This window comes from Anas acuta, chromosome 1 (genome assembly GCF_963932015.1).
Source record: "Anas acuta chromosome 1, bAnaAcu1.1, whole genome shotgun sequence".
Classification (NCBI taxonomy): Eukaryota; Metazoa; Chordata; class Aves; order Anseriformes; family Anatidae; genus Anas; species Anas acuta.
In genome coordinates, this window is record NC_088979.1 from 158,746,531 (window position 1) to 158,773,596 (window position 27,066).

The 27,066-nt window shown below is 37.0% G+C and overlaps 1 protein-coding gene across 4 annotated transcripts in view; it reads right to left on the minus strand.

Moving 5' to 3' along the window:
• The window catches only part of CDK17 (cyclin dependent kinase 17), a 94,138-nt gene that overhangs the window by 18,750 nt on the left and 48,322 nt on the right, over positions 1–27,066 (minus strand). For 3 of the 4 annotated variants that reach the window (XM_068668703.1, XM_068668702.1, XM_068668710.1), the window contains 3 exons: positions 25,795–25,959; positions 17,548–17,681; positions 1,149–1,274 (listed from right to left, as the gene is read on the minus strand). In XM_068668703.1, coding sequence (XP_068524804.1) covers positions 1,149–1,274; positions 17,548–17,681; positions 25,795–25,959 — 425 coding nt within the window. The remainder of the gene's footprint in view (positions 1–1,148; positions 1,275–17,547; positions 17,682–25,794; positions 25,960–27,066) is intronic. The other variant, XM_068668718.1, reaches the window with a different exon arrangement.

The window sequence follows — 27,066 nt, forward strand, 5'->3', positions numbered from 1 at the left end:
ATTTAAGCTTGCTACATTACTATTACTTCCAGTGCTTTGATCCAATCTTCCCTTCTTTGAATACTGTGCTTGTAAAAGGAAACATGCAGAACAGAGCTTTGGTCTGGCACACTACATTGTATTTTTTCAGGGGCAAAATACATCAAAAATCTCAAACATTGTGAATTAATAACGCATGTAACAAAGCAAAGAATAAAGATATTTCACAGTTAAGAATTATTTAATATTTTATGTGAATGATAAATATATATATTTCATATTTATTTTCCAGCAAATAAACTGTTAAGTCAATAAAAAGAACAACATAGGTTTCAAAAACCTATCCAGTTTTTCTCTACACCAATGAATTTGCTTAGAAATTCAGTAGTGGTCTAGCAATTCCTTTAAGACATCAATTAATATTAAGAAATGTAATATATCAAATTATGGTTGAAATTGAATGATTTGTGTAAAAATAAGAAAAAGCTGTGTTTTGGACTATTTCAGGGATGTGCATATTTAGTATGGGTGTCTGGGATTTCTGGTATTTATATTATAATTAGAACATAAGAATCCTCCCATTCATAAGGAAAGACTTATTTTTTAAAATAACCCAATGAAAATATATACCTAAAAAGGTATATATAAATTTAGTTATTAATACTCTTAGGAATTCATAGATTTTTTTGGGGGGTATAATTTCAACAGGAAATTTGAGAAAGAAAATTTGTTAACAAATACAAAAAGAAAAGTGAAGACTAGCTGTCTTCATACTGTGCTACTCTAGGGCCCCTATACTATATCACAGGAGACACACAGCCTGGATCTAAGACTGGAGGTGCTCTTTGCTCACATAGATCATCACTGCTCTAACAAGTAAGAGGATTTATGTACGCACTTTGGGATTAGTGAGGGTCTTGACCCACTGATTTCAGTGGGTCACTGAGAAATGAGGGGCAAAGTTTGCAGAAGAGAAAGGAAGGAAAGGGTGATTTTTTTCAGTGGATTTTGACAGGTGCTCAGTACACATTGAAGTGCCCCATCTTTCACGGCATAAAAGCCAAGGTACAAATTATGTTGAATGATGCTTAAAATACAGAGACATCTGCATGAAATGGAACCTTAAGACCCAAGAGGTTGACCCAGCAAGGCAGATGCATTACACTTACTAGTGAAGCTCTACGAGAACGTCGGCTCATTGGCTGATCGAATGGCGGGCTGTTAATCTGCAACTTTTCAAGATAGCCATCAGGTATCCTGATATCAGCAGGCAGGGACAAACGCTTGTTCAAATCCTGGAGCAAGTAAAGTTAAAAAGAGAATTGTCACGTTTTAGTAACTTCTGAATTATACTTGATTTAACACTGGTTAGTGTTATTGTTACTACAGTGTTACTATTTAAAACTGAAATATTCATATAAATGAAAACAGAAACTGTTTTTAGAAACATATTCTCTTCTAGCAATACTTCAAATTGCTTAATTAGCAGGTTCAAAAATGTAGTGCTTTACACACATTAACAAAACAAGAGGAATTAAATACTAAAACATAATTGCATTGTGGATAAATGTGCTGAGCTTACTGGAATAAATAGTCATAAATACCTAGAATGATGGAAATTGAGAATTCAGAGGCTTAATATATTTATTTTCACTTAATTATTAATAACAAGAGATCTCCACAATTCAAACTATATTACACTGACTACTAAAGGTTATAAACTTTCAGTTTTATAATTACAGCGACATCCCCTTGGCCATGTGTTTCTACTCGTGTCTTTGCAGCAGCTTTGAACTATTTCAGCATGCTAAATCATTGAGAAACTATCTCACACGAAGTGCATAGCTTCCTGCCAGCTTTGTGCTCTGAACAGGTTCAGTGTAAGGTCAGAGAAGCTTACAGCCCGAACACAGGGCAAGAGAGGCAGCAGGGCAATCCCAGGAAGCCAGCAGCTAAATTGGCTTAGGCTGCCAAAGAACTGGATCGTCAGACTTTTCAGGACAAGATCTTGGTGGACAACTTGCTGAGCTTTCAGTGCTGATAAAGTATTTGGACCATGTATATGTATGACCTGTATATGTACCTGGAACAAGAGGTCAACAAAAATATAATTTAAAATATATTAAAAAACACAAACGTAATAAACTGAATTTCAGGTAGGCCAGAATTGCTAACACACACCCTCAAAATAGTTGAACTGTGTCTGCTATTCACTACAGCCAATGGATACAGAAAAATTTTTGGAGAGCTGCTAAGAAAGGCTTAACTTCTGGCATTAACCCTCCTGTTTTTCTTCCACTCCTCATACCTGCGTCAGTGAAGAGCACGAAGTCTCTGTTAGCTCCTGCTTTGTTGCCCCATATCAGCTTCTCTGCATAACTTCAAAATTCAGTGCCTGCATTTCATACTTTGTAAAGAATTTTCAAGTTGGAATCACAGTCTTTAAACAAAAGGAGTACTGTTCACAGAATCACAGCTTTGACCAGCATTTTGAAGATGAATTAAAAATAAACAAAAGGATCCCTCACTACTGGCAGCTTCCCCTTTCTTTACTAATTTTCAACTTTGGTATTTCAAAATTTTTAGAACATTGCCAATATTAAAACTGTCTATGTGGTTTGGGGATAGTGGAGGAACTAATTAATTATAATAAGAGCTAGCTGCAATCCTCCAGTAAAGAATTTTCCTTCTTTTTTACAAGCTCTGCTAATTTCATTTTTGTAGTTTTTGTGTTTGTCTCAAAACAGATGAGCACAAAGGGAAGAACTACATGTTGCCTTACAGAAAGCAGCTGGATCATCTCACTTCAGTGGGAAACCCTGGAACTGCTGCAACAAGACAGGGGGGCAGGAAGAGGACCAGTATCAGCCTCTACTCCATCTTCCTATCGTGATCCCAGATCAAACAGTGGGGGCAATATCCTAATTTTTATTCCCCCTCTCCCCCATTGGTCAGGAACATAAACTAAAACAGAAAATCCAAGCCAGCAAGAGAAAAGAGCACTGGACCGAGTTTTTCAATGTAACTTCCTGAAAACAGCAGATATCTCATTATCCTACATTCCCTGAGGCAGAATAGCTCTCTCCTACTCCTAGCTATTATCACTATGGCAAAGAAATCTGCTGTAGTGCTCTCTTATTACTGTTCTGTAGAGCTTATTTGACAATAAGTATTTTAATAGCATCCATTTACAGGTACACTCAAATCATAGCCCACAACTCATGGAATACTGATCTGATTGTACCCCGGAGCTCTCAATCTGTATCTTCTCTTCTCCCACAACACTAATCCTTGGGGCAACAGACGTGGTGCTTCACAGTTAAATCCACAGCCTTGAAGAAACATTTCCAAGCATACAACCTTGATGGGTATGTGGGAAGAAGAAAGTAAAGGCAACCTCAAGCTCTGATAGCAACTCTAAAACTATACTTGAAAACTACTGTGGTTGAGGCCCGCTGTCAATAAACGTGTCATACCTCTCCAAGTGGAGAGGATGGGAAACGAAACAAATCTAAGGTTCCAACTCCAGCCACTGTAAAAACTGGAGGGAACATTTTAGGTACCAGAAGATCTCATAATGGCAGCTAGTAATTCTCTTACAGCATTCCCCTTTCATCATCTGCAAAATGCCAATGCCACTTTTGCAATAGGCAATTGCAAAACTCCCTGTGACTTACTCCAGAGATCCATGTGACATCCTCAGTTCTAAACAGAGCTTACGCTGCAACCTTTCATGTTGTCCTCTGCAGTGCATAATGCAAACACTGTTTGAATAGATGTACTTACTGATGTAAAGGCCAAAATCCAATTCAGTTAGGAAAAACACCCTAATCAACAACAGTCTACTTTAAGCATACAGCAGCCCCCCCACCATGTGTTTCTTTAAAAAAACAAAAACCATTAACAGAACCTGATGAAAACTGCTGGGAGAAGGCTTCTTTAGGATTGTAATATCTGTTTTTAAATATAAATTCAGTATTTACATCTGTAACAATGCACAATATGTAACAGTAACTCTCTCTTCCCCCCCCCCCCCCATTAATGTTTAGTGCTAGAAGCCTAACATTTTGCCATATTGTAAATAAAAACAAAAAAACTATCAATTTTCCTTAACTTCCTAGAGCTGAAGAAAGTCTCCTTGCTACATGAAAACAAAAAGACTTCATGGAAACTACAGCAGGTACTTCACAGATACTTTTCCCCTTAAGATCTCCACTGCTATTCTACTTGTAACACTCGCACATTTGGCAGTGTTGAAACGTCTACCAAGCCACAATTTTTTTTTAAACCATGTATTAAAATCATTACCTGCCACAGTCAGAAGCCTTTTATGACACCAATATTTGAAAGATCATATAGAGAGCTACTTATAGAAAGTCTTCTTTGCATTATAATTATCATTTACCTAGCTACCTAATATAGGCAAAATTAAAGAAAGCCATTTAGACTGCAAACCCAAATAGCCGAAAGACAGAAGTTACGGCATTTTGTCTGCCTGTGTCACCTTAATTCCTTCCAGCTTTTGTAAGAATTGAAGCAATCACCTCATGGGAAAGAAATGCAACCAACATTAATGCTACACAGCAACATGAAAGGGGATTCATCAGATGTGTATGAGAGAAATAAGCACAATGTTTCCTAGTGGTTAAGCTGCAAAACCGGAAACTGAAATTGCATCACTTGGCTGCAGCTGAAAAACCCTCTTAATTTACAGATATGCTACGAAGAAATCCAGGTGGATGCTGCCACAGGAGCCACCTGGAGCCTCAAGTGCTCCCGGAGGGGGCCGCCTGTGCTGCCCGACAGCGGCGAGAGGCGCTCTGCTGCTCGTGGCCGGACACCCGCCTGCCACACGCTCACTGCCCTCTGCCAGGGGATGGAGAGAAAACAAAGGAAGGTGAGGAGACTTGTGGGCGAGGCAAGGACGGTTTAATAGGGGAAGCAAAAGCTGTGCGTGCTCGCAAAGTGAAAGAAGGAATTCATTCACTACTTGCCACCGGCGGGCAGACGTCCAGCCCCTTCCTGGAGAGCTGGGCCTCAGCGCGCCCAACGGCTGCCTGAATGTGGAGGACAAACACCACAACCACAAACACCCCTGTCCTCCTCTCCCAGCTTTCTTCACTAAGAACACTGCGTACAGGATAGAAAAGCAAGCTTGCTGTGAGGGGCTGAGTGAGGAAAAGAAACCCCAAGAGGGGTAAAAGAGGTAAAAGAGGTCCTGGCGTGGGCTGACTGCTGGAGGTCTGTGTGGGGATGGGGCAGCCAGGCCAAGCACGAGCCTTGGCATGTGAAGCCTGTGCATTACATGGGATGGTCATCTTCACTCCCTCACACCCCTGCCGCAGCTGTGCCCCGACGTGCCCATTACAGCCCTGCTGCTAATTTAGCAGCAGCTAAACCCGCCCTCTCCGGCCGGGCTGCTTGCTGTCGTTTTGGTACACCGCCAGGCTGCCCTTGTGGAAGGCAAGCAACAGTACAAAATGGTCATTTTTAAGAATTCCTAATTCTCTTAAACCTCTGTGGAATGCTGCGAAATAATGGAAATTATTATTAACACTTTCTGGACAGAGGACCTTGTCCAGACTAATTTCAATGGCCAACCAAATCTAATGACGTGTTAGCAGTTCTCGAAAAGGAAGAAAAAACAAACAAACCCTAAACCACAAAAAAGACTAAAACCAAGAAACCTCTTAAAATTGAAGTTATTAGCAGGCTGTAAAAATGTAGGCTGTTACAAGATCCTGCTACAATGCTATTTAAAGAAGTAATAAGGAATGTAAAAGGCACATAAAATTAATTGCAGGATTATTTTCCCAACATTCGTTAATTTCTGATACTTCAGATTTTTAAATTTCTCAACACTACAGAGACGAATGTCTTTTTGGCACACTAATTAATCCTGTAGCCCTCTATAAATTTTTTAAATGTTTAATTTTTAAGGTAGGAAACTAAAATAACTCCCTGCCTTATCTTATGTACACTTTTTTTGAATGCAAGATGTGTACAAGTGATGTACATACATCCTCAACTATGCAAGGGGAATCTGCATGCACTCCTTTGTAACTACAGCAAGTAACATTTTTACCAGAATGCAAAACTCTTGTTTTCAGGGACAGCAAAGTGCTTCATGTAAAATAAATTATCTCCTAGAAAATTAAAATACTTTTCCTTTATGTCACTTCCGACATATCTCCTAAATAAAGTCTAATTCATAAAAAAAGCTCCCATCAATTTATAGCATCTTCTAGTTTGACTTTTTTATGGTTATCTTTAAGGTCGACTTGCAACAAAACAAATCAGTATTCATTAAATAAACTACTGTTAAATGTTCAATTGCCTACAGTTAGTTGTATGTTCCTTAATGAGTTATTTTTTGATCCATCTCCAGAAAACATTCTGGAGAACATATTCAAGCATAAGTTGCTTTGCTAGGGTAACCAGAATGCTGGTGGCATTTCCCCCTCCTTCTACATTTTAAAAACACATTTTCTATCCTCATGTGCAATGCTTATTTCTCAGTCTTGCTTTATTACTGGCAGAGAAATGCATACTATTTTTATAACTTGCTTGAAATGAGAACCACATTTGTTCTACTGTGCCTGATGGGAGATAAACATGTAAGCACTTGTGACATTAATATCACTGTGCTGTCTACGGAGATAAACTACCCCAACTTGTGCTTATCTTCACTATTTCCAACGCTAGCTACAGCAAACGCCCTGAGAAGAGCTGCACTTTGTTGAGCCTTTTCTTTTGTCTGGCTACTACCCAAATGTGTTGCCGTAACTTGATGCGTATGTTCTCTCTACCACAGACTACTTACTCTTGGGCACAGGAAGATGAGGTAGGTGTTTCAACTTAAATCCTGCAGGTTTTCTGAGCTGAGGAATTTAACATTTTAAGTAGATAAACATCTTCCAAAGCAAAAAACAAAACAGCTTCTGTTTTTTGCACATACTTGTAAGTAAGAAAAAAATCACACACACACAAAAACACAAAAAACAACCAACCAACCACCACCACTGAAAAATACACATGACTTTTCTGATTTCTTTACTTCTGGTCACCTTTTGGATGTCTCAAAATACTGTTACAAATATGAGCTTCTTCACTTGCCACCTACAGTAAACCATTCACAAGAGTTTAGTACTAGCATTCTGCTACCACTTCCCCCCCCCCCGCCCCTTCATCTGGTTCTCTGAAACAACCCTATTACTTTTCTGCCTATCCTATTCGATTCTGTTCTCCTTTTCTCCCTAAACAAACTTACCAACTATTCTTTTTTCTTGTAGCTTGCCTTGGACCATGTAACAGTCTTCAGTGTCACAATGTAAGACTTTTCAGAAAGTCTCATACCTGGTCAGTAGTTAAATTTTCACTCCTCTCTCAAAAACTGTCAATAAAGTACATTTTTTTCTCCCATACAATGAACCTATTCTTATTTGCGAAAACAACACTTAACTTTTTGAACTTCGAATCAGACATGAAAATCAACTTCTGTTTTTCCTTAATTCACCATTTACTTTTTGCCAAGACGTACTATACATTTCGGTAATTTTCAGTGAAGTGAAATAAAGAGAATAATACAGATACAGAATATTTGAACTGTACATGTTAAAATGCTATAAAAAGAAGCAACTTGAAACATTCACACTGTCTTCCTTCAGATGACTTGAGTCATGATGTCTTTGACTTAGCACATTTAGACAACAAACACATGTATTTTGCACAAAATAGAATACCAATAATCTAAACCAAACACGAAAACAAAAGAGTTGCTCTAGGGAAAGACCTGTTGAGGTGTTCTTGAAACAAATTCTCATGACATTACAATGCAGTGTAGCGAGAATTGTAATGTAGTATATATAACTCAACTGGAAAAGATGAAAAACTGTGACTACTTTTATTTTTATTCACGATGTGCCAGTTTGCCAACTGCTTCTTTCTTGCTGGAACAGCAATAATAAACCTTTCCCAAATCTGCTGGGCTACAAAAGCTACTAATCTTTCAACTCCCTGGATTTCTTTCAGGGTGATCCTGCACTCACAACTGCAGTAAGAGGAAAGAGATTTGGGCTTCTGCCAGTGAAGTAGAAGGAGGTGAAAAAATAGGTAGTCCTGTATTACCAAGCAATTGGTCAGAAAAGCCAGAAGGAAAAAACATGATATATTGTCTGATCATCCTCATTATGTCATTTCTTAAATGCTTCATTTAGCCAATCTAACAGCTGAGTACCTCCAGAACCAACACTCCGTTGCCTATGGCCACATGTTCCCATCACTTCCTTGGAGGAGAAGAGGTTCTAAGCTAATGACTCAGCAATGTGGCTTAAGAAACAAAACTGGCAGAAAACCACCCCTTTGAAATAATGTGAGTAATTACCTGCTGATGCAAGTTTAGGAGCCAAGACAAGAAGGAAGCTGGCTCCATCAGGAGCAGCTAGTCACTGGACTAGCCTAACAATGCGGCCAAGCTGTATCATTCTATGCCGATCCTTACTGCTTTGGTTCTTCAGTTCACCCTTGTTATATTCACAGACCACCATTATTTACTATATGCCAGCAGACAAAAAGCTCCCCACCTCTCCCTAAGATTTTAGCTTATCTTTTTGGAATTGATACTGCTAAATAACATCACTGAAGTTTTGTTAACAGACTCACAAAGAAAAATAATTGTTCTTCTAAATCTACAGACAGCAATCTGACAGCCCAAACAATCCACTATAAATCAAATGAGAACGATTTGCTCTCTTGTGTAAGCATCAGTCTGAATCAGCCTTCTCACTAGTTTTAGCAAGCACCAGCAAGACATGTCAGCTGCAAGCACAAGCTGTTCACTAATAAGTTATAGTGCTTTTGTTCACTGGAGAATGCTTAATGAGATCTGAAATGCTACATCATCTAGCCCTCTACGCAATACAGTTCAGTTTCATGCTTACTCAAAAAAAAAAAATCCCACTTTTAATCTTTAATCTTTTTATAGTATACTTTTCTTGCAGATTTCACGTAAAAATGTGTATGATGCACTACTTCACGACACACAAAATGACTTGAAAAACATTTGCTTATGCCTGTAAGAATTTAAACACACTAATATACACCCTTTCATGCATGTACTTACTGCACCATTTCAGTATCAGATACCATGTAGACGTTTTTTCTGAAGGCTGCTTTATCAAATTTCAGCGCATTTTTGTCAAATGACAGTTAACACAGTTCAAGCCAACTTTATCCTCTACAGAATTATGACATACTACAAGATTGCCAGAGGCAAAAACAAATAGAGAAAAACAACCCAGATTCAGAGAATATATGTGTACAGATTTTTCTTGTTTGGTTACAGCACTGTAGATTTAGACACTGCCAAGATCCTGAATCAAAACACTAGCATACACATCCACCAAAAGAAACCTATACCATCCATACAGCACGCTATTTTCACGTATTTATAAACAAGCCTCAATTACTGTAACCAAAACCACTATTTTAACAGCTGGGATGAGTTATCCATACCCATTTTCCTATTTGGTACATAAAACCATCATTACCTCGGTATTTATTTATTTATGTTTAAATTTTATGTACCATGAGTTGACAAACAGCTTTCTAAGATCTCTTTGTGTAGTTATTCATACCCTCACATAAAAAATGGCTTTGCACACTGTTAGTGCTTTTGAGAATTAGAGTGCAATCTCCTAAATATGCCTGTAATACAAATAATAGACTCAAGATACCACCATTTATCATGGAGCTAGGAGAGAGTGAGCATGTGTACAGAAGATAAAACCAGTCTGTCCTTTGTGAAAGTATTCGGAAATGGGCTATCATTTTTATTGCAGTTCCACAGCACACTGTGGACAAAAATTATTCCAACAGATTATAAAAAGTCTTTAAAAGGACCACTTAAAAATATACAAGTAGCTAGACAACATTTACCTGACTCTCAATCTCAGGAAATCCTCGGTGCTAAAACATGGATTATATTGCTGTGATCACCATAGAACAGAAACACACTCTACAAACAGGTGTAACCGATTCCATTGTGATGCAGAATGTGCATTTTTATGCCTCCCACAGCATGGTTTACATGCAACTACTACGTTGTCCTTTGTACTTGAATGTTATTGCTGATACTATTTTTTCCCCCGAAAACATTAAACCACGATGAATTGATTTCTATTACATTAAATCTGCAGAAAGTGTCAAAGTACCTTTTCTTCTGTGAGAAGCAGAAGTGAAAATACAATCTTAAGATACATCTGCAAAAGATCACTGCTATTTCTCACTCCATAAATCCATGCTGTTCCTTAGCCACTCTATTGAAATGCAGCACGATTCAAGGAAGCATCAATTTCAAGCGTTTTTATATTTGAGACAGAAATAATCCAAGATATGGAATTCATGAATCAATTAAATCACGAGGGTTTTTTTGTTGTTGTTTTTTTTCAGATCAAGTATGCAAAATATTCTCAGGAATTTTATCATAAGACAGAGCCCAGAGGCTGCTTCATGCTCGGAATACCAATGACCATAGATATTGCTTATTCCCTGCCCCCTCTCCAGCATAACAAAGTTTGTCAGTTTTGATGCTGGGATGCAGAGACAAATGTAATCAACGAGATATTACTAAGAATTCAAAGGTTCAACCTCTATTTTGGGACTAGGAGTCACGGTTTTCTCGCTCATCTATTTACATCAATAAACAAAGCAAGGACTTTACTGCCAGCTCAAGAAAATTATCACCAACCTCTACAGTAGTTATGGCCACTCAAATAAAAATATGTAATAATTTGTAAAAAGTCAGAAAAAAGAAACGCAAACAGCTAGCTTTGCTTTTATTTACTTTAGTGTAATGACAAACTTATAAAGAGAAATATTTAAAATATTTTCCATTAGTATTTGTAACAATCTGTATGCTTGAAATGAAGAAATTAGAATTATAGTTCAATAGGCAGGATTTTTTTTCACATAAAGAGTCACAAGTATGCATTCTGAACCATTTCTTCATCAAAATACTTTTGACAAGAATCTTAATTCCATGGATATGTTGTTTAGACCACCAATTAGCTGAATAAAAACTATTATTTTTTATTATTTTTAAAAAGAGGCAGTTTTTCATTTATTTCACATCTCCACCAGCAGTTTTAAGGTGTAAAGCTGAAACTGTATAGCACAAATACAGTATTCAGAGAAACTGCATTCCAAGAGCTTCTATTCACAACTAATGAAAACAAAACAAATGCGTGTGATACATAAAACCAGTTTTGAAAAAATCCGAGAAAGGATAAATAAAATTTAAATGTGAGATATTACTTTCTTTTTGTCACGTGTATCAATACACCAAAAATTTGGTACAATTAAGTTGTACCAAAAGTGGCCTTAGCCTCTTAACATAAGCCCTGCTGATACTGACGGTCTGGTGGCTGTTTGACTCAGTGGTAGAAGCTGAGGTGTAACAAATTCTAATAAAAGCTCTGCCTCCTTTATTACTACAACTTTCTGATTTTTCAGCGTAGAGTTCTGTATGTTTTGATCAATTTCTCTAACAGAGCAGTAGGAGAAACTGGGCAGAAGAAAAAGATAACATAAAGTGGTTAGCTTGCAAGACAAGGGAAATGGATTTTTTTTTTTTTTTTTTTGGAAAAAATCCAAAGAGAAACAGATCACAGCAAAAAATACGAGCTCGGAGCCCTGATGGCACAAGTCAGGATCCTGAGTGGTAAGATAATCTTTTCTTTCCAATACACTCTTCCTGAAAAATTCTCATTGCTAGATAGCAAGAGACCCAAGAGATAACGAAAGAAGAACTAGCAAACCAAATGAAGTTGTAGCAGAAGCAGTAAGGTTTTGATCCAAGACAATGCCAACAACACAAGCAGTCTAACAGAGACTCTCTAACGTTAACTCCTAATAATGAAACATTCACATCAACATAAAGCAGCAACTAGCAGGGGAAAGTCCCATGAGGAAATTGGCTAATTCAGAACAAATCAAATTCTTGAATTTAGGAACTGGACATCTGACCTACTGGACAGTTCAGCGAGGCTGGAATGCAGGGTATGAAGCTGCATCCACATGCTAATAACTTCCCATCTGCTGCATTCCAGTCATCCAAATGAGATCTGGTTTGTAGATGGCTGGACACTATAGATGCAGATGGTTATCCAATACAATAGTACATTACTTGTACATAGGACTTAGAGCATGGATCTTAAAAGGGGAACTGAGTTATGAAAGAACAAAAGCAAAAAAGCAGATACTCCATCCTCGGGCACCACCAAATGCAGTAACTAAGGAAAATAGCATTTGCAAGAACTTTTAGGATTGTAGAAGTCCCTAACAGAAGGGCAAAAAGGCATCCATCACTAATATCAGGCAGTTATCCCTATTCCCAGAAGATCTAATAAAAGGTGGGTTCCAGAAGTCTGTCCGTTATCCAAGCTGAGATTATTTTTCTTGTGGCAGTGACAATCTTCTTCTGCAGAAGAAGAAATCAAAGTCTGCCTATCAAATAGAATAAAAGGAGTTCCACCACTTTCGTCAAGATCATGCTAGTAATTTAGAATGTGGACTTATGTTTTTAGAGGAGGGATTTCCAAAGTGTCAAGCTTCACGTGAATCTGAAAGTAGGAGTTCACAAAAAGAACAGCATATTTTCTTGTGTAACCTTGCAAAAGGTTGACCCAGCTTCCAAGCATGACTGAAAACGGGTAATACAGCGAACATGTAGAAGATATAAAATTAAAAATGGTCTTGATTGTATTCAGCTTCACTTTCCTTCTCTATTTTGTATCTAGTGGTAGTTTACCATAGATTCACAGCAGGGGTAAGCAGATTTACACATTCTCTGGAATTGCAGATGGAAATTAGACAAAATCCAGTAAATAAGGCAGAAAGAGCTGACAGCCACAGAAGTAAGGAGGGAGGAAGAATTTTTGCTTAGCGAAGCCTGACCCAACAGGCACTGTGTAGTTATGCCTGCTAGTGATCCAAGGCACCCTGGCAAGTAGGCAAGAGATGTAGGGCTGAATGCTCAGGCTTGTCTTTGATGCAGTGCTTCCTGCAATGTGTTTTCCTGCTGCTAAAACTAATGACAGGAGAAAACACTGTATGGCCTCTGACTGAAAGCCTGAATCAGTAGTGCTATCCAGGCTACAGTGCCCTATTTACACATGGGAATGACAATCTATGAGCAGTGTTCTCATTTAAAGCCTAAAACTGGAAAATATAAGCAGTAGATTCATTTAAATCTCAATTAATTTTGTGGGTTTTCCTCTGGATCAGGTATATTTGCCTAGCTGGACTGACAGCCCATTTAGTTATTCAGGCTGTATCAGCCAAGACTCCTGTATCAGACATAACCCTGGTAAAAGGGTGGGCTCACCAAATCCTTGTTTTTCATCTACATTTCATTTTTTCTTTCTGAAGGTAACCAGTACAACTCACACCTAATTATAGCCTCACTTCATGGCCTTTGTATTTTTTTCTCTTTTGAGCTAAAAGCACTAAACCTGCAGCTAATCCTCCCAGGGGAAAATTATACCCTACAGCAATGTGGTAGGAGCAGTCTGATCTGGAACAAGCTCCTGCCACTAATGTGACAGTCAGATGGATAAGAACTGTTTCTCAGGATAAAATATCTGGGAAACAGGCTGGTGAACAGTGGGTTATGGCCCTCCGCCAGTTCACATACGAAGACAGCTTACAGACCTTGGACTTCTGGGAAAGGGAAACAGATGTTTCAATTTGCACAGACTGTGTCTCCCTATTTTTTATCCACTACCGTCCTTAATGAAGCATTCACTACCCAGCACACAGGGCACAAGGCCTCCAATGAACATTTACAGCTTGAAACGTGTATTTATATTAATGCATTACCACCTATGCCTTCTTTTTCAGCAAATCAAAATGAAAATGCTCTAAGCTGCAACTCTATGATCTGGAGAGGTGTTTCTCATATGATGAAAACACCTACACTTAAAATACATGCAGGCATTCACTCTCAAGCTGCGTAGCTCCTGAAACTTAGGGAAAAGAAAAAAGTGATTCTATGTATCTGCTCTGATAAACAGTTTTACTGATTTACTAAGTAATCATTACTATTAACACTGTATTAGTAAATTTTTAAATTAAAAACTAACAGCTGATGTGAATCAAATTCTCCACACAATACACGTTTACAACTAGTGTCAATATGGTTCCTGAATGGAGTGGAGGGGGAAGCAACTGCTTTACGGACCGTTAGTAGTCTGTGGGTTACACGCAAAATAAATTTCGTCTAGACAATGCAATGAGATTCTAGTATGTTCTCTTACTTTTCTAAGAATATGCTAACAAGGATTTTTTTTTTAAATAAATCTACCTAGTCCCACCACTGCAATGTTGTCAAATTCCAAAGCTCCCTGTATATAGAAATCACACTGGCCTAAATTTTGTGTCAGCTAGGGGGATGATGGACTGAAAGCTGCTATCTCCATGGCTGCTACTTTGGATAGGAAGTTTTCAACCCAGCTGCTGATCATGATCCTCTCTTACTTGCTGTATTACCGCTTCGTATCTAAAATTCATCAAATTTAGCTTACATTGCAGCATGATGATTTCCTACCTAATACGGTCATTTTATGGCTATGAAATTTCAGGTTTCTATTGCTATGAAGATTTCACTAGAACAAACATTTTTCTACTTACATCTGTATTGGGTATTTTGCACTTATCTATCTTCCAGGATATCTGTATATATATTTTTTTTTTCCAGAAAAATCAAACTTTTCCCCAGCAGAATCTTTCAAATACTACCGACAAGAGTCAGTCGCACCATTCTATGACTTTATGACAGGAGAATCTGTTTGCTTTCCCACAAGGTTTTAATTTTGTTTCTAGTTCTGAATTATTTTACAATTACAGAGGAAGTAGTAGTGTGGTGAACACTAACGATCAAAATGTGTATTCTGATATACAAAACATCCCAAGAATACTAATACACAGTATCAGCAATTTGCACTTTGACTGCAGCATGTTTTTATCAAGCATTTTTTTTTTTTTGATGGGCTGCTAATCTGCGTAATTTAGAGGATTTTGAGCATTAAAAAAACTCATTATATACAAAAAGTTGTTACAAATAAAGAGAACTATTCCAAGGTTTCAGATTTACCTGATTTGTTTCCTTAAAGAAAATAAAAATCAGGACTTCTTTCAATTCAGTAGAGAGAAACAAACATATATTAAGAAATGATACACAGAAGTTTTACTAAAGCAATGAATATTAGCCAAACTAAACACAAGGATGTAGTCCTTGTGACACATTTAGTATAATGCAGAGGAACAAGGAATATTGTTTTGCTGAGTTTATCCAACTTTGGATATTTTAATCCCATATATTTTGAAATGGATTTCAAATGTGATTAATGACTTCAACAGACTACAGCAAATAAAGGCTATGACACACTCTAATTTATTCCAACCTGTATGGGCAACATACAGCTGTAACTCATCCTAAATGGATTAAATGGAATGTCTAGAGATGACATCCCTACACACCAACAAAACAAAACTGAAATAACAGAAACTTCTCAACAAAGACCGTTTCCTTCTCCTTTTATAATCACATTACTACTATTGAACCAGCTAGCTACATAACACAAATCACCCAAGGCAGGCAAACAAGGAAGGAAGTGATCCCATTTGGTGAACAGCAAAACCAGGAAAACCTGGTTTTCTATGGATGTTCTTACCGAGACTCAACTTCTATGCGGATCCTGTGGTATTTTAAAAAAGGCTACATCTTTCCCAGTAGTAGATGCATCAGATGCATTAGTAGTCTCTCCTGATTCAGAGCTTTTTTTTCCACAGAAATTAGTAGAAAATTAGCATCTGAGATTTCTATCCATCTGTCAAAACTGACTGAGAACGACCCACGGGAAAAATAGGATGAAGCCAAGACAGACAGACAATGTAATCACTTAAGGTGTTTTTGATTAAGAAACTAGATAAAGTAGACTGAAAAGATTATGATTAGAAAGGTATTTTAATAAAGGCTAAAAAGACTGTTACAGTTCTTTTTCTCTGGCATGAACAAACAGGTAAAAAACCCACCTATGCTACAAACCACTTCAAAAGAGTAAACTTCTGTCAACTAAAAAATACTATCAATGACAGTACAATTCACACTCAGAAGTAAGAGTGTTTTCAGACATATGCTTGAAACCTTATTTTAAAAGTCATCAAATCAACACTGAAGTGATTTGGGGGAAATGTTAAAGTTCTCACAGAATATACACAAATAGCTGCCAAAAATTACTGCTCTCATTGACTGTGCCTGTCAATGAAAAAAATAATGTTAATTTCAAGAATCAGAAACAAGCAGTTGGAATTTAGAGAAAAACGAGAAGATCAGCACTGAATAAACAAAACTGAAATTAAAAAAAAATCTGAAAGCCACTGAAAGAGTAATGCGCAAGATTCAAGATGACTTTTAAATTTTTTTAATGTAAGCATCCTGCAAAAATTAATTGAATTAAATTAGGTCTCCCATGTAAAAGGTCCAATTTTAACAGTCTTTAGATTAAACTTGAGATTAATAGATGAACTCAGGAATTCCCAGACAAAGAAAAAACAGGTGTTGGAAAAGATATAAATAATTAATACAAATAATTCATAAGTTCTTGGAATTGGACCAGGATTACATGCTTGGAGTCTTGGAATTCCAAGCATAATGGAGCGCCTCACAAATCAAAAATTTTTGGCATGCGCACCCTACTATAAGTTATTCAGAATTGCTTCTCCAATCCTGTATTTTGTATCGTGCTTTGAAAGAAGATTTAAAATCTTGCAAACTATGCATAATGGTATACATGCTATAATGGAGCAACTGCAAAATTTTACATGCTTATGTAACAAAGGCATCATTATAATGTTAACTTTTACATACTCAAGAAACAGGGAAGTGTTCTGTTTTTCTTTGCCAAGGGAAATGACAACAAAGCAAGCACAAGGGTGGCTAGTATTCATAATGAGACTCATAAATAAAGGAAATTATGTGCACAGTTATTCATAAGGTACTTTTCCTCCTTTTGTTTACCATCCTGTAAAGTTCCGTTCATTAAAAAACAGGAAGAGAGAGAAAGGCTGAAGCAGTCAGGACCATCACTTCTCTGCAGTATTAGTTTTAGAAAGATCAGAAACCAGTTTTATGTAAAAAAAAAAAAAAAAAAAAAAAAAATTATATATATATATATATATATATACACCGCATTTTCTTCAACGTACTTGATGAGTTGCACATGTGAAGGAAAGGTATTCTAAACCTACCCTTATTAAACTCTTCATGAAAAAAGTTTCAAAACATATTTTAGCTTTTCAAAACAAGCAGATCATCAACAACGCAAGATAATGGTCTGATTTGTGACAACTGGAGACAGACATTTAAGCACTACTATAATAATGCTCTCTACACTAAGGATGTCAGAACATTTAAAATTGATTGAGAAGACAAGCAATTATGAAGAACAACTAAAACAAATTCCATCTTTCTTGTCAATTTAAACAATCCTTGTGTGAGAAGTAAATTACCTCCATTGAGATTCGTCTGTGTATCCGATTTCTGAGACAAACACCAGTGGGAGACTGAACTTCATCAGATGATGTTCCAGAAGCTTGGTCACTTTCACCATCTGACCCCATTTTCAGATTTTCATGAACAATATCTTAAAAATAATCAAAAAGAAATAATGAAAACAATCAATCAATATTCCACTAAACAACTCTCTTGTACAGACAGAAAACTGTATCTATACTGCGCAGTAGTTTTTATATCAAAAGCTCATCGCAGCCATGGTAGTCCTGATACACTTATGCCTCACAAATTGCAAAATGAAAAGCATTACTTCATAAAATTCATACGCAAACTTCATTATCATTTTTCTTACTTGGTTTGCAGCAGAACTGAATTTTCCAAAACAGAAGATAGACAGTCAAATCCTAATTTTAATTCCTACAAGCCACCTTCCCCACAGGATTTCAGTTCCTGAACTCCCTCATTAACTCTTCTTGTTTTGCTGCTCTTGTATTAAGAAACTTGTGTTTGCAAAGGAAACCTGAGATTCACTGGAAAATATATAAAACATTAATGAGAATATTTAAAACTTTCAGACTACCTGATGCTAGACACGTAAATATATTTTCAGAAAATTAAAAAAACAAACAAACAAACAAAAAAAACACTGAAAAGTATAGGCGTTATTTTCAGAAATGTCAAATACAGAAATTGTAGGGGTAAAAACCACTGGCGTGTATGTGTGGAGGAACAGGACATATTCTGGCTGCTTGAACAGAGGCCTACAACGCACAAGTCAGTTCAGCAGAGGACCTGGGATTCAGTAAGAATTTAGTGATATTTATTATTTTATGGGGAAATATTGATAACACACAGCTTGAGTTACATGATACGGCAGGATCTTTACAAAAATTTAAACTAGTACTTTTAACACAATCCTGTAGATTCATCCACATAAAACAGTTTACACGTTATATATGTACATATAAGTTACTTTTTAGCAGTACAGAATATTCCAGGATTTGGAAGACAAGTACTATAAAGAATGAAGAGAAGATCATGGTGGTATCTTTAATAGCATAAAGATGCAAGGGAATTGCAAAAGCATTCACAATAGGAAATTGGTCGTATAAGCAATTCACTCTAAAAAATGTTCCATCCTCGCCTGTGAAATATCTGAGCTCCAAATTACTATACAGATTAAATACCGCTAGTATCTAACTCCACAGTCACTAGTGGGGTTCTGTGGGGCTCCATTTTAGGGGCACTTCTCTTTTAAAGTTTGCATAAATGACTTGGATGCAGAACTTGAAGGTATACTAAGTAAATTGGCAGATTACATTAAATCGGGAGGAACTGTTGACTCCCTGAAGGGTAAAGAGGCCTTGCTGAGAGATCCTGACAAATTAAGAGAGCTGGATAATCACCAAAAATATGAAGTTTAACAAGAGTAAGTGCCAGATTCTGCATCTGGAAAGGGGCAACCCTGGATATTATGTACAGACTGAGGGACAAGATGCTGGATAGTAACTACACAGAAAGGGATTTGGGGTTTTGGTTGGTGGCAAGTTGAACATGAGCCAGCAGTGTGCCCTGGCAGCCAGAAAGACCAGCTGAACCCTGGCACACATCAGGCATGGCACTGCCAGCTGGTCAAGGGAAGTGACTGTCCTGCTCTGCTCTGCGCTGGTGTACCCTCCTCACCTTGACTACTGTGTGCAGTTTTGGGCACCACAGTATAAAAAAAGAGACATAAAACTATTTAAAAGCATTCAAAGGAGGGCTACAAAGATGGTGAAGGGTCTAGAGAACAAGATATATGTGGAGCAGCTGAAGTCACTTGTTTTGTTCAGCCCAGAGCAGAGCAGGCTGAGGGGAGGCCTCATGGCGGCCTGCAGCTCCCTCACGAGGGGAGCAGAGGGGCAGGCGCTGAGCTCTGCTCCCTGGGGACAGCGACAGGATACAAAGGAACAGCATGAAGCTGTGTCTGGAGAGGTTCAGGCTGGGTGTTAGGAAAATGTTCTTCACCAAGAAGGTGGTTGGGCACTTGAACTGGCTTCCCAGGCAAGTAGTCACAGCACCAAGTCTCATGGAGTTCGAGAGGTGTCTGGACAAAGCTCTTAGACATACAGTTGAATACTTCGGTGGTCCTGTGTGAAGCCAGGAGTTGGACTCGATGATCCTTGTGGGTCCCTTCCAACTCAGCATATTCTATGATTCTGTGATAATTACACCTACAAAAGAGATGCTTCAAAAGACAAATTGCCTGACCTCTACTGTTTCTAGGTATTAAGCATGATCTTGTACAAGGTAAAAGAGAACATGAGAAACAACTAAAAAATTCCAGAACTCTACTCTGAAAAAACACTAATGTGAACAAAACATGCAGAGCTCAATTCAATCTTACCACCAGAATACCTGAGAATATTTAACATTTGCACAGAATTACAGCAATAAAAAGCAAAAAGAGAATGTGTAGGTTTCATCACTATCAGCAAGAAAGCAAGCTGGATTTTCAAGAAAAAAACCCTTCAGGCCAAAATTTAGTTATCAACACATCTTTTAAAATGTTTGTCTAGTTTAGCTCACATAGAACCATGTAGACTTCAAAGGACCAAATTCTTCCTTAGTACAAAGAATTTCCTTTTAGAGAAAACAGAATGGATATAAAAAGATTAACTCATAAGGTACTGACAGCATTTTAACTCAAAAGTACTGTAATTAAATACACAAATTAAGTGAATATCCCATACACAAAGCAAAATTTTCTGCAGCAATGTGGATCTAAACTGAATTTTGATTAAAAGACCACAACATAACAGAATTTTGCCAGCAAGTCATGCTCAGATTTGGAATGAAAGGGAAAAAATAAACTGCATTTCTTGTGTAATAAGGAGCGATCTTCAGGTTTCAAACAATGCAAATATTCATCAGTGCTTCTAGAGAAACGTTAGTGAACAAGAGGAAAAAGATTGTCAGAAAGTGATTTCCAAAGATCAGCTTTAACCTTAAACTAAGTAGACAAAATGTTACTTTTTGCCAAATCTCTGCAAGATCTCTCTCATTCTCTACAGAAACTCGATAGCTGTGTTTTTAAAGATCTGTAGCAAGCTGTACAAAATTGTTTTTAGTAATATAAAACCATTATTGAAAACATTATTTGCAGCAAGACTATTATCTCAGCATTATTGTATCTGGTCCACAGCACATTCACCATATCAGTGATGCACATACACCCATAGGGCCTGATGGGATTCATCCCAGGGTACTCAAAGAGCTGCTTGATGTCATTGTGAGACCTCTCAATTATTTTTAAGCATTCTTGGGAATGAATCTGGAGAGGCCCCAGTCGACTGGAAGCTAGCAAATGCTGTCCTAATTTTCAAGAAGGGCAAAAAAGATGACCCTGGTACTGCCAGGCAACTGGCCTGCCAGTCTCACTTCAGTGCCTGGTATTATTTTGGGAGTTATTGAAAAACACTCGGAAGACATTGTAGTTATTGGTCACAGCCAACATGGGTTCATGAGGGGGAAATCCTGATTACTGAACATAATTTCCTTTTATGACAAGGTTACCCATCTAGTTAACCAAAGGAAGCCAGTTGCTGTGATCTTTTTGGATTTCAGCAAAACTTGAATGGCCCCAAAGCCTGCTCGAGTTTAAGAAGCATTTGGATAAAACTCTCACACAAATGGTTTAATATTTAGGCAGTCCTGTGTGAAGCCAGGAATTGGATTCAGTGATCCTTGTGGGTCCCATCCCACTCAGGATATTCTATGATTCTATAAATTCTTTAAAAACAATTCTTTTTAAAAGACTTTTCTGAGAGATGTTATCTGTTTTAGCAACTACAATTCTCAAGACTTTCCTTGTAAAATTAAGTGTAAGAGCTGCTAGCTGTTGCTACCCAATCTATCTATCCTTGTGTTAGTCTAAGTCCACTGGTGAGGCCCCAAAGCCAGCTTTCTTTAGAGAAGCTAGACAAGAGACAGTTATCTAGGCAACCTCACAAAGTAGGATTCATGAAACTAAAGAGGTATTGTATTCTAAGCCATGAAGCAATTGCATCATTAAAAGAGAGAGAGAGAGAGAGAGAGGGTGAGAGAGAGAGAGACTGACACTTTCATGAAAGTAATCGTGACTGATACTGTCATACTTGTTATCTTGGAACACATGCTGTTCAATTCACAAAAGCCTATTTATTATGAAATTGCTGTAAAAAATACACTTCAAAATGCAACATCCACAACTACAAAGAGTACCCTAGTTGACAAAGATAATTCTTCTACTAAAAAGAACAACTATGCCATAATACAAAACTAGGGAATATTTCAAGAACCAGTAACACATAATCATACAGTTGGAACAGATATTTTAGCTGTAAGGCCACTCTGCTCTTTACAAATCAGCAATGAGAAGACAAAGTGGGTCTGTCCCATTCAAGTCGAAAATGTAGTATTTCAAACTTAAACAAGATACGGTCAGTCTATCTTGAAAACTACAGTGATATGATTAGTTTTGGTATGTCTTGATAAGCTACATACTCACAACGGACCTAAAGATTTTAAGCAAGATATTGTTGGTACCATCCAAATAAATCTATCATTAAACACATGCCTGAATTTCTGATAGGCTGATTACGCAACAGCTCCTATCTGTAAGAGTTTGCAAATGTTTTAATTATATTCTAAATAGGGATACTTTAAGCTTTTTAAAAATGTGTCCCCTTATTTTATTAAATTAAAAAGGTACTAGTAGAGCCTTATGTTCATTATTTTAATAGCGTAGGAACTGGAATGAGGCATTTTGATCATTTTATACTGCTGCATGATGATAATATTTAATTAAGCAATGATGAAAATCATGCAAATAATTCTTTAATTTCACCAAGCTTTTCTAAAGGCAAGTTCACCTGCACCAAAGCCAACCTGCATAGTCTTCAGAGGTTTTAATGGTTCAATAATTTATTGAATTGCTTTCACTGAATACCACAACCATTCTCTTATGAAGATGTTTATTTTAATGTAGTCTACATACCAAATTAAATACCCGGTATGGCTGTATAATAAAAAGGTCTAGATGACGGCAATATAGCAACAAAATTATGGAAGTACATTTAAAAGAAAAGGTTGTCCTCATTTCAGTTGAGAGGAGTGCACCACAAAAGAAGTTAGTGAAGGGAACCTTCAGTGTAACAGATGAAAACTCCTCCAAGTGAGCTAAAATAATACCCACTAATTAGTCAGTAGTGAGTCAGACTGCATGATCTTTCTATCTTATTTCCAATGATTATAAAATAAATAAATAAAAATCACAAGAATTGCACATTGGATTCCTTCAAGGAATTCTGTCCTAAAGCTTACTTTTCCATTAAGTGGCTAAATTTTATTACCAGTTTTACTAACAATTCAAATTGAGGAAAGCAATACTGAGAAACTGCCTTTGCTATTAACATGATCAAAATATAAAGCAGTATGGAAACATCGAATTGAAACAAAACATCTCCATAACTGTATCGACACAGCTAGCAAAAACACAGATAAGCTGCTGCTGCTAGTGAAGATCACCAGGATGGTTAGCCTGAGATCCATGCCAGCCAGAGCTGGCTTTGGGTATTCCAAACACCTCCTCAATGTTCCCAGTAACATAAATATGGAACAAGGACAGTTAAGTCAGCCCTGCATTCAGCCAGATCAACTCCAAAATCAGTTTATTAATTCTGGCTTCATAATAGATAGCAGCAGCTAAATGCTTCTGGAAGTGCAGCAATTTAGAAGCTATCCAGATATATGTGAGCTAAACAATTCAACATCTGTATCGGTGGCGTGGCTGTCACAGTTTGGCCTGAGAGTCTTCTACATTATTGAAAACCATCAAAATAACTGGAAACTAGATTTAAAAAAAAAGAATTACAACATGTTCAAGACAGACTTCTTAGAGATAAGCCAAAATTTTCTATCTTTACAAAACATTTTACAATACTTAAACTAACAGAAATGTTTTTTCAGGCAGAAAATTCTAAAAATAATGTTTTATGATTTTACACATTACCACAACATCAGGAACTCATAGTCAGTGCTCAGAAAACAAATACCCCTTCCAGGTATCACGACCAATTGTTATAATTTCATTGAAAAGCAAATCAGCCTGAGGATGCACTTGTGGGCAGGTCTTGTTTGTTTGCTTTAACCAATTAACCATCCTCTTCCTGCCACCATTTCATGCTATTTCAAGGGTCTCTAATAGCAAGTTTCCACCACTGGACTAGAAGAAAAAATTGAAAGAAAATAGGATGAAGGTACCAAAGGAAAAAAAAAAGCTTCATGTAGTGTGGGATATTTGACTATTTCATTTCTGATGTCATTATCCCAATGGAAAAAAAAATTCAGCATCCTGCTGAGTAATAACCATTCCCATATGGTAGAAAGAGAGGGAGGAAAGATGCAAAGAAACAGTGGAGAGAACATAAGTAATTTTGCTTGTGCAGACAAATGCTACTATATAACATAGCTTAAATTTTCATCAGATGAGGAGGGGATAATAAAATAAGGAGCTTCCAAAGACTATTCCTTACAGAGAAAAAGGGAAAACAGATGATGAACAAGATGTAAAAAACTCAGACTCAGAGAACCCTAATAAAGAATGCACCATAGCATTGCAGAACAGGTATCGCTGCATTCAAAAGAAGCAGAGGTGTTTTAGCGCACACTATTGAACACTACTTAATGAAATTATAAATTCTACAGGAATCTGTAGCTATTTAACATATGGTATTGTAACACTTCCTACAGACTAAGACTTTCAAATTGTGTCAGGTAAACACACAAAATTTGATCACCTGAAAAACAAATTACATTATTTTGTATGGCTTATGCGTTAGTATTTTTCAGGTTTAAAATACCACTGAGAAAATCAGAAAATCATTAAGAAGCAAAAAAAAAAAAAAAATATATATATATATATTTAAGCAAAGCTCATTTGAAGTTATAGTGGAAGCTTGATGAGTTATTGGCAAACACGCATTTAAAAATGCTTAGCATGTTTTAAAATGCAACATACAGGAATACAAAAGTATACATTTCTGCTGTTCCAGTACGTATTTTATATACAGATGATTTGGAAAATAACCCATAAAACACTAAGTAGTCCTAAGCAGAGGTATCTTTACATACATACATTTAAAAACAAACGAACAAAAAAAACATTTGTCTTCCTGTTAGATTGTTGGCAATTGTTACTCAAGCAAAGCTTGTCTAGGAAAAAAATGGGGGAGGGTAGGAGGAGAGTAATATATAAAACCTGAGTACCTGAGCGAAATCAGGAATTATCCTGTAGTCAAATCTATACGCACATAAAAAACTGTTTGGTTGCATGTGTGATAACAGCTGCAAAACTCTATTCAAGAGGACAGAATGTTGTTTTTTTTTCCTTTTTCCTGGACTGAATGGTAACATAAACAGTAAAGCGGCAATGTTTTTAATGTGATAAGTGATATTACAGCAGAGGAGGATATAATTGGTTTGATGAGTATCTTCACTTGTAGCTTAATCTTGAGCAAGATCAGTTTAAATATCACACTTCGAAAGGAGGGCAAAAGACTGAAAAATTCATAAAATTCTAATTAAACTGGCTTGCTCTCATTTTCTAGTATCAATTAATTAAACATAATTTAAAATAACATAAAAGCAGGGTAAAACATTACCGGTGACTGGAGGCAGCAACATGACAAATTACTTGAAGCAGAAGACAAAACATATTTCTAACTCATTTGCCCAACAGAACTGCAAATATAACTCAACACCACAACAAAAAGATAATTATAGTTGAGTGGTCTTATTTTATCACCGAAAAAAAGCAATTTTTCCCCCTGTATTACTGAGAAGTCTAAATAATACATCATGTATTTTTCAATTCCACAAATAGGATGATTAACCTTTATTTTTCTCATACTCAGTTGTTGTAGTTCTCACCAATGCTTAACTGAGCCGGACATACAGGTTCCTTATAAGGCATTATGAGAGCATTTTGTAACTTGTCAAAAATTAATGGATGACTTCTGTGAGTTCTTATAATTGCTGTTCCTGAAAATCTTTAAGAGACATTCAGTACCTTAAAAAGAAGTTTCTCCAACAACCCCAGAAAAAAAACAATGTATTCCCAGAGATTTATTAAAGCATTACAGTAACTATATCTCTTGCTAAGAAACCATACAGATATTATTCTCATAGGAAAATGAGTTTAAACAAACAATATAGTATATTACCTAATCTGCTCCCATTTCTGGGCATTGCCATGAAAGAGCCGAGGCTGCCCCCTATGACGCTATGTGGTCTCCGTAAAGGGGGCTTCTTGAAAGATCCTGTGTATTGGTGGAGAAATGAGTGCATGCTGTGAGACGTTGGAGGCCTGCCATTCTTCACAATTGGTTCTACAATTCACAAGGATCAACATATTCATTCCCATAAGCAAGTAGGAGTGTCAGGAACATGCCAGAAGAAAAAAAAAAAAAAAAAAAGGAAAAAGAAAAAAGAAAAAAAACAGTTACTATACAGGAAATCACCATTCTGGTAAGATTCTCTTTTATAGTAACAGTAGACCACAATACTACAGCCATTTCTCTATTAGCAAGTTAATGCAAAGCACAGCTTTAAATATTCCCCAAATTTCATTTTATTAAATTCTGTCACTCTACTACTGATCAGAAAAACAGTTTGAATATACAGTCTAAAAATGCAAATTAGCACAGAAAATAGCTTTTAATATTATTATTTTTTTCTTCTGAATTAATACTTTCTCTGATTGTTCAATGTTTTATCTTTGCCATAATTTAAATAAACCAGCTGTTAGATCAACTCACGCAATGAGCAAATTCAACAGCACGCCTTTAGAAATATTCATGCTCTCACAATTCTTGAGGGTCACTAGCAGTGAGGTCCTGCTACTGGAAGTCCTTAGAAGGAAACGTACCTGTCGGTACACACCGCAGCGGTCATGCCGTAATTAAGGTGATTTATTATTCTGATAACTAAGTATTTAAAAAAGTTATTTTGGCTTTCCATCGGATTATGTCTCAAACGGGACTTAGACACATCAGCAGGATTGTAAGATTTGTTTCTATTATTATATAATTATTGATAAACGCTTTCTAAAAGAGGAGCAACATTAGGAATGTTAAAACCCGCTACACAGCTGCATACATCAATGAAGCGTTCGTGTCCCCCCAGCCAGGCTGACTGCACGCGTGCACTAGCTGCGCTTCTGGAAGCAGGCTCTCCAAAAGCAGGGAGGCTCTTTAACCACAACAAGAAGCAGAACAGAAGACAGCTTGCATTGCTTGTCACAAAGCGGGACCGATCAGAGCCACTGATGAAGTCACTCATACAGGAGCTTAAAAAAGAAATACTGCCACTACAGAAAATGTGCATGGGGGAAAGAAAGCTACATACAAGCACTACCCCCATACGCTAGGGAAATGCCCAGAACCCAAGCATTGCAGATTAAATGTGCCAAAAGAACAGTTCAGTTTGTTTTTCCA